Here is a 13311-nt window from a genome sequence, read left to right on the forward strand (position 1 = left end):
TATCATTTGCCTTAAGCTGCACAGTATACGCTCTAATAAATCAGATGCCACAAAATTACACTGGAGAGATTTTGTCATCTATCAAGTACCATTTGAACATTCATAAGGACTTGAGTATGTTTGTCTTCCTCACTGAAAACACTGTTTTGCATATGAGGAAGGAACATTTGCTTATAATATGCCCTTTTATGTAAGCAATAAACTGTGGACAAATTGTGCTGAGTTTGTAATATGGCCTCGTTATTGTCAAAAGCCAGAATAGTGGCTGAAGGCAGTGGACAGTCCATTACCAGATTAAAAATCTATACTCTGCATCTATAAGGGACCACTAACATGAAGACATATCTCAAAAGATAATTCCTCAGACTTGATTAAATCTGTTCAAAGAATTCAGTGTATATGGCTGAAAATCAACATGGTGTTATAAACAATTCAAATTTGGGAAGACCAAAGCACGTGCCTTGATCACATAATAAACTGATTTATCTGAGCAGAGAAAAACTGGGCACTTTATCCTGCCAAATCTTTGTTCATCTATGTGGTGTTTACTCATGTGATTAGTCTCACTGGTTACTGCCACCTTTACTCAGCTTGGAGCACGTCTCTCCCATAAATAGCCTTCCACACAGGAGTGGACAAGGGTGTAAGCTGCTAGTGATTTCTTCATAATCATAAGCTTTTATTGGTTTGTTCTCCCTAGTGGCCCATTTTCTTTTAACACCAATAACATTTTAGAAAGATACCATGCCTGAAGACACGTGTGATTAAGGTGCCCATAACACAGCGCTGATGTAAGCTATATTACTTCTGTATAAAAATCAATAAAAGGGAATTTTAAAACAGATGTTAAGTACTGCAAGGTACTCCAGTTTCCTACCTGACTTCTAGTGCCGCATGCATCATCGAATACAGCTCTGTGTGAAGGAGGATGGTCAAGCCACTCTATCCCAGGAGACCCAGTGCTTCAAGTAGTATCCTCCTGGTTGTCTCTGGGCCAGCAGCAAGTAACAAAAATGACAGGCTACTCTAGATCGTTTGCCAAAGCAGAGCATGAGGAGATGGTGCTTTCCCCCTGCCCTCCTTTGTGAGGCTGCACAGAAGAAGGTTGCCAAAGGCAAGGCTCTAGCTGGGGCTTGCTGCTTCCCTGGATGTATTCAGCTGAAGTCACAGTTGCTCTTCTCATCAACTGTGGCTCCATTTTGTCACCTGTACTGGAGTGGATTCCCACAAAATCCTGCAGAAATAGCAGCAGTCTCAGCCACTGAGCAAGGCAGGGCTCAGGGCAGAAAAACCTCAACCAAATAGTACAAGGCTTATTCTCTCAGCATTTAGAAACACGCTCTATTTGGAAATCGCATCTTTGGTGTGTGTGTGTTTGTTACAAACAAAGGGATCTCACATTCATTCAGGCCAATTTTGCATTGGGTCAAATCCTGAGCAACAGCAAAGCTGTCTCCTGTCCCTGCTGACTCTAATGAGAAGCAGCAATGATTCACTGGACACCACATGGAGATTTCATACATGTTTGCCTTAGCATAAATGCCAGTCCTGCTACATACAGTCTGTTAGCTTATGGCACTGCTGACAAGAAGGACGTATGGCACCTCCACATCCCTGCTGTGCAAGATAAGCATACGGTATTGATATAAAATGTAATTGATTTCACTGGCACAGCCTGACCTGCAGCTCTCAGGCAACATACTAAAATAATTTGAAGGGATCAATAATCTGCTATGAGATTGCAACTATTAACATGTGATACTGCTCTTTCAAAACTCCCAGTGAACGATTTGCAATGTCTTCCTTTCTTTCTCTATAACTTCAGCCTCCTTCTTTCTTTCTCCTTCCATACATATTCCCCACATATTCTTATCTGATCACTCTTGGAGGATGACATGCAGGGGAAAAAGATATACCAAGACATAATTACACGGGTATAGCTAACAGAAAAGGCCTAGATGTTTCAAATGTCAGTAGATCTGAAGATGTGTGGGCAGGATTTACAACACTAGTATGTTGCCACTGGTAACTGACTGCATTTTTAACCTTCCCACTGCTGTCTAGCAGCCTGAAAGAGGGTAAGTCTAGGGACTTAGCACTAGAAATAAACAAGCTCATTAAAAACCCCTAAAACTTATTGTTGTGAAGCTGAGATGAACAAAAGGAAGGACTGCATAAAGGTTAGATAAGAGCTCTTTCTTCCTGATGGACAGCCTACACAGCACCTAATGCTTCCAGTTTGCTGACGTAAAGCTGGTTCCTTTGCTGGGTCAGCTCCAAGGAACCGGTTTTGGCCATTCCAGAAAGAGGGGAAAGGAAAGAGTGAAGCTTTTAGTGGGAGTACTTTAAAGGCACAGACGACTCAGGCAGAAGATATTTGATAGAGTCCCACTGTCAAAAAGTTGGCAGCAGCCTCCTGCTGAGAGTGAGCGATTTGGAGACACCAAGCAATCTGACAGACTATTAGACTGTATAATGGAGTCAGACATATAATGTGAAGTAGGGAGCGGTTGTTGGCAGGGGTGGTACACCCACAGTTTGGGTATGATAAGCCAAGACTGAGAAGACCAAGCTTCCTGGGCATGTGACAGTGGTATTATTAGGGTGCCTATCCAGAGGGAGGGGAACAAATTTAGGAAAGGAAACAGGTTTTGGTGAAAAATAAGAATATGTGAAAGGAGATAGTGAGAAAAGAAAACCTCGAGATATGCAATTGCACTTCATATGTCATGCAAAGAGAGGGGATACTCCCAATTCCTTCTAAGAAGTGCTTGTTGCGACAGAGTCCTGCCTAAGAGGCCCCATGCAAACTAATATAAACTAGGAGGAGTTGCAAGGGACTAAACCCACCCTTAAATTAGGCACTCAAATAAAAAGTGGCTTGACATGCAAGTACCCTAAATGTCTAGGAAACTCACTGAAAGAAGGCAACCACAGCTGCTCAGTGCCTTGGCATTTCATAAGGCCTTTAACTTCAGCAAGGAGGGAAATTTCAGGGGAAGCTGTGAGCATCCAGCTGCTCCATTAGCGTTATCCATAAATATGTGTTTAGGAGCCTAAATTGAAAATTGTGTGACACCATTCTTGGTGTCAGAATACTAACCCTGTTTTTGTGATCTCAGAGAGCACAAACTGTATACAGACAGCTACAGCATGGTCTCTGTTGAAAACAAACTCTGTGCCTATCAGCTCACAAAATCCAGCTGAAAAGGATATGGAAGAGACAGTGCCCGTGCTGCAATGCATGTGATTAAACAGCTCTGTTCCATTTAAAGGCCTTTTGGAGAATGCCAGACTGTTCCTAGTTTTAACCTTTAAAATGCAGCAAGGACTTTGAGAGCTACTTTGGCATTTCTCAGTGTAACCCACACCTCCCACATACAGCACGGATGACTTTAACAAGCAAAGCATCAGGGAAGCAGCCATATATGGGTATGTACAGCCTATGTATGGACCCCTGTAAAAGGTTGCATCTCTCCCGAAAAGGTTTTTCACCTGTATTCCTCTTGGCATCACACTAACTCCTCATGCTGAGAAGTGGTGTCATCTATAACAGCCTCACTCGTTTTCAGAGCTTCCTCTTCCCCCCTCCACTTAATGCTTGCAAGCCAACTACCAAGAGAAAAGCAGGCAGCAGATTTTTGTGTGTCTCCCAGACTGGTAATTAAAGTTGCTCAAAAAAAAGAGAGAAATTAAAGAAACGTGAAGATCTTCCTGGGAGTGATGTTCTCTGCATGAGCCAACCAAGCATGAGCTACTCCCATAGTCATGAGCCACACAAGACTGGGATCAATCTATCCTTCCCTAACATGTCAGAGTGGTGGAGTAGAGCTCAGCTGCTAGGAGTTTTCTTATTCCTAATTCATGCTGAAACAATACATTGGGACTAAAATAATTGATGTATTCATCTACTCACTTCATATCTTGTAATGCTTTGTTTGCTACTGCTAGGGAATAGGAATGTTTGCATGAAGTTCATTGTGTATTGCTTTCTCATGGAAGTCATTTTAATATGCGTTCTGTGATAACTTCTCATGGGACCTTCTATTCTAGCCTTTGACCTAACCTAAGGACAAGATTTTTTGAAGACTTAGGCATCAAGAAGACTACACTATACAGGTAGTACACTTAATCTAGTAAAGAATCTAGTAATTAGATTCTTTAAGTAATGGATTTTACACATGAGCTGGTTTGTCCCATTCCTAGGATGCAAAGCAGCCCTAAACCCAGCACTGAGCTTCTGCATAGTACAAGTAGGGCTCAATCATTTTACAGTACTTCTCTGTATGGCTGAAACTTCATAAGTAGGAGCTTCATTGTCTACCATTTCCCTCAAAAAAAGCGCCATGTTGCCAGTGTTTATAATACAAAATACATTTTATCTAGGAGCTTCCTATATATTTTGAAATATATTTTTCAAAAGAAGTTCCAAGAAAAGACTGAAACTAGCAATCACAAATAACAAAAAAAAAGGCTTTTTTGTCAGCTTCTTTCAATTAATCTAACCAGTCCCCTCTGCTCTTACAAAGTTCTTTTCTATTGCTATCCTTGTTTTAATAAAATTTATTCTCTGTGTTCCTCCTGACCCCGAGGTAGCAGAGAGATACCAATGCCACTCACTGTTCTCACCTCTAGGCAGGGCAGCAAAAGCGCAGGACTGAGGATTGCTCAACATCTGGGTATCTCCAGAGAGCAGGCAAGGCAGGGCAAAAGGCACTGGAGCTGGTATGACAGGCACACAGGACCCCGCGGAACCCAAAAACAACCACACGCAGTCAGTGCCAACCCTGAGATGGGATGGAGATGGCCTGTTTTTGAATAGCAGCTTGCAGACCATCTTGCAATGACAACAATCATCCACTGTAATAATCTCCCCAGGGAAGTGGGGAACCCCCAACATCGGACACCTTTAAGATTCAGACAGACAGGGTGCTGGGCCATCTTGTCCAGACTGTGCTTTTGCCAAGAAAGGTTGGACCAGATGATCCTTGAGGTCCCTTCCAACCTGGTATTCTATGATTCTATGAAATGCGGTGACAGGAAAGCTGAACAGAAATATAGAAATATAAAAATAAAAAAGGCTCAGCCTCCCTGAGGAGTGTCCGGGGGCTGTCCCCAGGATCCCAGCCTGTGATATTGCCAGTAGTGCACACGGCTGGGTGATACTGTGATTCACCTGCCCATGCAGTCCCTCTTAAGGAGAACACAAAATGGTGTGAATAATCCTGCTGTGAGCCTGGAGGGTACTCAGTATGTTGAAGATAGTTTCCTCTTTGGGAATGTAGATGCTTAGGGCCACATCCACTTTTCAGTTTGGGGATGTCACTCTGAAATGGCTTTCTTTTCCTCACCACTGGTTGCTCTTGTCACGCATTAAGAAAAAGGTACAATGCAAACAATGGACTTTTCTCACGTAATTCTCTCCCAGTCCTCCTCTCTGTGATCTTTTTTCTTGAGTGGAGGATCAGCTGCCTATGTCAATCCTAGAAAGCAAAGCTAAATTTTAGTAATAAACCAGTGGTGGGGATATGTCAAATCACTGGGGCATTGCATGCATGCAAAGGTACAGCTGTATATAGGAAGTCTGGCAGAAGCAGTCATCTGGCAAGAAGAGAAAGCAGGTGGTCACATTTTCAAGGCAGACTGTAGTCTGTTGCAGCCTTGGATCTACTTCATGTACAACTCGGCCACACTTGCTGTGGGCAGTCATCATTCAGACTTCTGATTTTACCAAACTTGTGCCCATGAGTCAGCTCTGCTCCTGCAGGAACAGTTTCTTCATTATACACATCTTCATATCCCTAGTTTTATGACAGGCAAAGGGGTGCTACCATAATACCTTGAAAAAATAGTAGCGATGATAAAGACCAACCAGGGTGTAAACCATCATCTTCTTTTTATTGTCCGAGTTCGATATTCTTTGTAAGTGTTAAAATCACACACATGACATGCTGTAAATGAGTTAGAGAAGGTTTCCTTCTATTTTTCTACCTGGTTCACATCTTGGTTTTGATAATTATAACTGTATAGTCTCAGAGAGGATCATAAAACCCTCTAAAGCCAACCTAAAACTAGTTTTCATTCGTATTGTTGTCCAATACCAAATTAGGACCCTTCAGAGTGGTAAGCGTTATGAGCCCTTTGCCAAAAAGCTGAAATTTCTGTCCCACAGGAAATATCATACAATGTCACATCTTGTCACATATATAATACTGACTGCTATTCCCACTGCACGGTGGGTCAGTGTTGTTTCAGAGAGGCAGTGCTTAGTTTGGGGGGAAGGATGAAGAGTATCCCTGTGTTAGCTCAACTTTCTTACACAGGACAGATGATGTAAGAGTCAGTGAGGTGAACTGAGATGCATGAAAAATTAATCCAGCGAGTGATTTTTCAGATTATTATGTAGCTCCAAAATTCTCTACATCATCTTGCATCAAAATCTAGTTGTGCAGAGGGCCTTAAAGATAAATTCCAAAGCTGCAAGTGATGGTTTGAAGAAGTATTTCTCCATTTCAAAACATTTTTAAAATGCTATGCCTGAGTACCATAAGCCAGATCATACATAGTTATATGTCAGATGGAAAGGAAGCACCATTATAGGAAATAAAACTTGAACTAATATATATGAAAATTTGTAAAATACATTAGGTGAGATTTGAACCATCTGAGAGCTTGAACTTAATTCTTTTGGTCTAGAGAGAAGTAGATTTCAGCTAGTTCATCTGTCTTATTTTAGAGACCTAAATGTTGCTGCTGTAGATTCAAACTGCTAGAAGAGACTAGTGATAACGAAATTATTCATGGCAAATATTATAGAACATGCAAATGCAATCCTCTTCTTAGTTTTGTTTTGGTTTTTTTTTCTTCATTTTCAAACACATCTCTAGTCAATTTGTAAGTGTACTCAGTATTCATCCATATTACGCAAACAAAGGGCACTGCAAATGTCTGTTCATGGAATCCGCTATGTCTGCAAAGTCATGAGATTGTTTCCGGGCCTAAATTTCAACCCCCAGACAAAATGTCAAAGGTAAAATTATTAGAAATATAATACTAGGAAAAGTTTCTTTGTCACCAATTTGCCTTTGGTCAATGGAAGGATGACTTTTTTTTTCAATACAATGTTTTGACTGAACCTGTTGTGAATATTTGGGGACTATTCAGATGCAGGAAATATATTTAGAGTAAATCCACTAATTCATTTGCAAAATACTGGTGAATGAAAAATCTGTGTTAGGTAAACAATAAATCCAGCGCCAACAGAAAACCTGAGGCCATGCAAATGCTGAATTTTTAAAATTATTTTAAAAAAAAGAGATTTACTCTTTACAGCCTCACTCTGCCATTCTTTGGATATCACGGCCTGAAACTAGCGCTATAGATTTGACTATGCTTTGCCATCAGCATCCTCTTATTGTGAGGGAGCAGTGGTTGGAGAATCTCCCAGTTGCCAATTCTCATTACACTGCATGCATCTCATTGTGCTTGACAGTTTAAGCCCAAGATCCAGGAGACTAAAAAACCTCCTGAGAACCTCATCTTTTGATTACAAGGAAAAAAGGAATGTTGTAGTCCTCATGATTACAGAACCAAGAGAAAAAAAATTTATCTTTGCTGTGCTTTCAATATGCTCAAGGCTCATTAACCCAGAGGCAAAACTAAGCATCTTTCAGAACCCGCTGTTTGAATTTTTTTTTTTTTTTTTTCCTAAGCAGGAAGGAGACAAAGTCAGAGAGGAGTCTAACATTTTTAAAACCTGGTAAAAGAAATACTGGTATTCAGGCCATTAACTTCAGCTGAAAACAGAGAAAAATGGGCTCTTTCATGTCATAAGTCACAAAATTTTGAAGTAGGTGTATGGGAAAGAGCAGAGCTTTTTAGAAAAACCATTGTATCAGAGGGACAATAGCAAATTAATCCATCAGACAGTGTACAAATAATGGATAAATGTTGTCTGGAATTGCCTTTCTCCAAATTAACAAAATAGCCCATTTTATTTACAATACGGTTGCCTTGCCTGTTGAATGGAAATTGCACAAAACTGGTGCATCAGATGATCTCACAGAAGGCCACTCTGCCAAGACTGCCATAGGTTGCTTTGCATAGTCATCCTACTGTATATCAACGAATAAGCATGAGCTGCATTTTTTATTTCTTTACACCCCTTTTAGTATCAACCCTGTGGAATTATTGCACTAAACGCTGTGTTACATGCTCATTGTATTTTATATGATGCTTGGATTAGCGGATGGTTCCTTATTGATAAACCTATGTTGTGCAGCAGCTGTATGTGGCAGCCATATATGATTACAATGCACAATAGGAACTGCTCATTTCTACACTGTTTCTAGGGAAGTAAAGGGTTACTAGGGGAAGTGGTATTTTATCACACATTCAGCATTGCACAAAAATAGCCTAGAAGACCAAAATGCTTGCATTAAAGTCTCCACATTTCTGTAATTAATTTTAATACCACAATGATCTATTTTAGATATCGTTAGCATATGCTTCCAGTCCAATATACACACAGTTAATGATATCTGGGGAGGTGAAAGAGAGAGAAAATATTTTCTTAACTATTGAGAAAGGAAGAATTAGGTCCGGTACTTGAGGGCAGAGCTACTCGCCACATAGCCTTGATGGAGCTGCCTCTCGGCTGGGGGCGGGGAGGCAGCACACCAGGCACCGTAAAGCCTTGGTCTCATAGGGCTGGGATAATGTGACTGCACAGCAAGTGAGATCAAAAACCATATGTGCCTTTCTGTTTCTGATGACCCTTTTTCATAACCAGGTTTTCAGCTGTATTTTTTTTTCCTAGTCAATTTGTTGCTGGTGAAAGTTTCTAGACTGGCAGCCAAAGATTCGTCTCCTTTATTAGTCACAGCGAACAACCAGCACAGACACAGCCTGGAATGTTACAAGCGATCCACCCGAGCCTTCATTCTTTAAGCCATCAACCGTATTACTGTAAAGAAGGTGTCAGATGCGACCACCTCAATATTGCCTATGCAAAGCACGGTGACTATCTGCCACAATTTTCTCGGAATACATGTAAAGAACTGAACAAGGAGCAACACAGGAGATGATAGGCTCCAGCAATTCCTGAATTTGACCTGGAAGATTGCCTTTCCAGTTGATTTTGCATTTTATACAGTCCTCGATGCCTGAAACGGAGCTCCTAACAGTAGTAGTAGCTTATTGCCATATCTCCTGAAAAAAGAAATGAGCTTCACCACCCCTCACCACACCACCAAAGACACTAGGCACATCACAGATGGTGGTACCCTCTGGCCAGCACTGTCTTCTGATCACTTCGGACTTGCAATTCTGAAGTCAGAGGCCTCGTGTCTCATTATGCTTTTGCTGAACTATGCTGGCTTGCAGCGTGCACCTTCACTGACTTACACCAAACTATGTATATCTCATGCTTTGCTTCTCTCAGAAATACATTGCTTTGGTTTTCTTCCCATAGATGAATCCACAGGAAGCAAGAGCTTGCTTTTACTCATTTGTGCACGTACAGTTCAGACTGTAAGCTTCTGAATTTAAGTCATGTTACATCCTGTTACCTGATTAAGATCAGTAGCTGGGAGTTGATTGTCTGACTTTTCAGAACCTGAACTAAGTTTCCTACGTCTTTCCCATTATATATGTGGAATAAAATGAAAGCTTGAAACATCGACAAGAGCAATAAATGGTTCACTTAATTCCTGAACTCATCAGCTTGAATTCTTGTGGAAGCCCTTGCACCACCAGGACTTTCAAAACCTTCCCATGGACTGCATCAAAACATCTCAGGCCTGAAAACTAGATTCACATCAAACACTTGATTCTGCAAGTTTCCCACTGCTGGGGAGGTGGGGACTGGGCCTGCAAGTACACGGCACCCCAAGGCTCCCTCCTTCTCCAGCAGCATGCACACTCACCAAACCTCCAAGCAGAAGAGCCCCACTGCCCTCACTGGGGTAAACTCAAGGAGAGAGCTTGTTGCTGCAGTCAGATGCTGCTAGGGAGACGTGGTAGGATGAAACTCCAAATCTACATGACCCACCAAGTCAGCAGCAGCCTCAGCAAACCCCAGACTTCTGCAGAGACTCATTTGGCTCTACTGGAGCTGGCTGAAATGAATACAGGCTCAACTCCTGAAGACAAAACTAAGGCACTGCAGAACCTTGCTCACCACCCTCCTACAGGCTATCTGACAGCATTTTCTCCCCCGAATGTTAATTACTCACTTCAAAGTGAAGTGAGTAATGGATGAAATCCATGACTACTAAAGTCAGCTCCTACTGATCTCCCTGGATCACAGATTGTAACCACTGTCATTTGAGAAATAACCAAAAAGTATCCCAGGCCTGAACGAACTGCCATAAACCAGCAATGTGAACGTTGCTATTTGCATATAGGATTTATTATCACTTTCGTTTTATAAATTTCCGTATTTTTGTCCTCAAATTGTCAGTTTTGAATTAGTGAAGAAACTGTAGCTTTTTATTAAATACAAATTCTTAGGATCAAGTAACCATTAAGAGACTATAAAACAGTGTTCGAAACATGAGCAACATCTTAGTAAAATGATTTTTATTTGCATGGGACATCAACCACTCAAATAGCTTTAGGATACTAAAAAGCTTATGTTCAATCTTGGACTTAAAATTCAAGTTACATCTTCCTTTAAATACTGTATCAGCAGAAAAAGCCTTAATTACTAATTAAACAAATTATGGATTTATACAACCGAGGTTGAATCTCTGCAACAGTACAAAACGGTTCTCATTAAAAGAGCTATGCTATGGGCGGGGCAAAGCAATAAACGTAGCCAAATTTTTTGCCTTTATCAATCTCTACATTAAAGAAATATTTAAAGTGATATACTCACATGGAAACAAATTACAAGACATGCAATTTTTTACTGAAATTTTTCTAAAAGTTAGCTTCAAGGATCGCAAATTTATCTATTGCTGAGAGCACATATTGAAAAAAATGAGAATGGTGATTTGAGGTTTGAGTCATCTCCAAAGGTTTTATAGTATCCCATGTCTCAGTACCGGCTTTTATGCTTCATATCCTTTGATATAGTTCTCCAAATAGAGGACATAAATACCATCCAGGTTTTAAAACATTTTATTTGCATATTAAAAAAATTGTGCATTCCAATAATTAAAATCATTTGAACAAAAAAAAAAAAATGGCACTCGATTAACTGCATTTTACAGCTCGCAGGACCTTGGTACAGCTTTGCATTTATTCGTGTGTTACTCTAGTTTACTGTAGTCCCACCCAAGTTCTTCTTTCATCAACATGCAAGCTCTTTCATGCCACCAGGACCAAAGCCAGACAGGCAGAGGGAAAGGCAGCGCCTTCATTCAGTGTCAGTAGTTCTCTCTATTCTTTTGATGTGAAAGGGGCAGTACAGTCATTTTAAACTTTATCCAACCTCTTTGCATCTTACAAAGTTAAACAGCTAAAAGAAGTAAAATAAGAAGGCAATGCTTGTGGAATGTACAGTGCATAATTTGGAAGGGCAGATTTCATTACGATTCACCCGCTTGCTTCTCCTGTTCAATTGCTAAAATGGGGAAAAAAACAGAAAAGAGAAAAAAAAAAATGACGATCGAGAACCTGAAATGCATTCACATCTCAATTCCCGTAATTTGTAAAAATACGTGTGTGTGTGTATATATATATATCTCAAAATCCAAACGTAGGTAATTGTAAACTAATCGCTGCTCCGCGGTGGGTTCAGGCTCTGGCTGCCTGGCACAGCCACAGCCGGGTATCCTCCCTCCACCCCGCACCCGCCGCACCCCCGGCTCCCCGCCCGCCGCCCCTCTTTGTCTCCTCCCGCCTCCCTGCCTGCCTGCCTCCCTCCCTGCCTGCCCTTCCCCGCCGCCTGCCCGCACTCACTTTCTTTTGAAGGCAGTGGGTTTTTCTCTTGCGTCTCTGTCTTCTTCAATTTGGACTTGTCAAATTTCTCGATCTCGGCCATGTCTGGCTTGTCGGACATGTTGGCAGGTGACTCTGCGCACACAAGGGAGGAGCCCGTTACCCCCGGCGAGGGCTCCCCGGCCCCCCCGGCGCCCCCCACCCCCCCGCGCCCCGGGCCGCGCCCGCCGCACCCAGCCAGGGGCAGCCGCGCAGCCGCGGGAACCCAAAACGCAACCCACGCCGAAAAAAAAGGACCCTTAATCCCCGGCAGATTTAAACATAATGACGATTTTCGGAAGTGTTAGTGTAATCCAGCACCAGTGGCAGCGCAGCTCGTCGCCAGCCGCCGCCGCGGGCAACTCCCAGTATTTGCGCGCTGCGGAGTACAATAGAGGGGAGGCGCCCGGCGCCGACCGCGGTTTTAACTCGTTAAGGGAGAATTAATTAAAAAAATGAAGCCCTGGGATAGCAACAGAGCGGGTTTGCGGCTCGCACGCCGCCGCCCTGCAGCGGCGCAGCCCCCAGACAATACACCCCCCCTCCAGACAATAGCCCCCCCCCCCCCCGGACAATAGCCCCCGCGCCCTGCCCTGCCCGCGGTCCCTCCCCGGGCTGGGGCGGCTCGTGCTACCCGCGCTGGGGGGCCCGGGGGGGTGGGGTTGGGGGGGGTGGGGGCAGCGGGACCCACCGGTGTCTCCGCGCGGTGATGCTCAGCCCCGCCGCTCGCTGCTGCCGCCGCTCCGCACGCCAGTATAAAGGGCGCTCGCTGGCGGGGCGGTTTTATCCCCGCGTCTATGCAAATGACGGTGATGTCACCCGCTAACCATTTTGCCGCTTTCCGCCTTTTTCTCTTTTCCTCCCCCCCCCTCCCCCTCCTCGCTTCCTTCCCCTCCCTCCGCGCCCAGCCCTCCTCCCCCCTCGCACACGCACACACACAGCTACACACGGACACACGCGCACGCCCTTAAAGCCGAAAATCTCTCCGGTCCCGGTCCCGGTCCCGGTGCCGGTGCCGGCCCCGGCGGGAAGCACCCCGGGACGGTCCGGGGCGGCGGCCGCCGCCCCAGCCCCTGGCTCCCCGGCCCCTGCCCGCTCTGCCGGGGGTCGGCAGGGGCGGGAGCGGGGGTGGGGGGTGGGGCGGGGGGCAAGGGAGGCAAGGGAGAGGGGGACAGCGGGCCGGGGGGCAGGGGCGGCCGCCGCCCGCCTTCCGCAGCGGCGGACTCTGCGGTCGGCTGGAGCCGCGCGGTGGTTTTGCTTCAGGTCTGTGTGTGCCCCTCTCCCGATTGAGCAACATCAGCTCGGCGATTCTGTTACTGAAATTTCCGCATTTAGAAGGAAAAGACGAAACCTTCGTCCCTTCGGAGCTCCGGGGGCTGCCCCCGC

The 13311-nt window shown here is 44.0% G+C and overlaps 1 protein-coding gene across 1 annotated transcript; it reads right to left on the reverse strand.

Annotated features, from left to right (window-relative positions):
* Positions 1 to 11108: 11108 nt before the first annotated feature.
* On the reverse strand, positions 11109 to 12738 carry TMSB4X (thymosin beta 4 X-linked). The gene is made up of 3 exons (XM_074929915.1): positions 12617 to 12738; positions 11908 to 12021; positions 11109 to 11569 (listed from the first exon to the last, which is right to left on the reverse strand). Exons 2-3 carry the CDS (start codon positions 12005 to 12007, stop codon positions 11535 to 11537), a joined length of 135 nt encoding a protein of 44 aa, XP_074786016.1. The 5' UTR covers positions 12008 to 12021; positions 12617 to 12738; the 3' UTR covers positions 11109 to 11534.
* Positions 12739 to 13311: the final 573 nt, after the last annotated feature.

Source organism: Athene noctua, chromosome 1 (genome assembly GCF_965140245.1).
Source record: "Athene noctua chromosome 1, bAthNoc1.hap1.1, whole genome shotgun sequence".
Classification (NCBI taxonomy): Eukaryota; Metazoa; Chordata; class Aves; order Strigiformes; family Strigidae; genus Athene; species Athene noctua.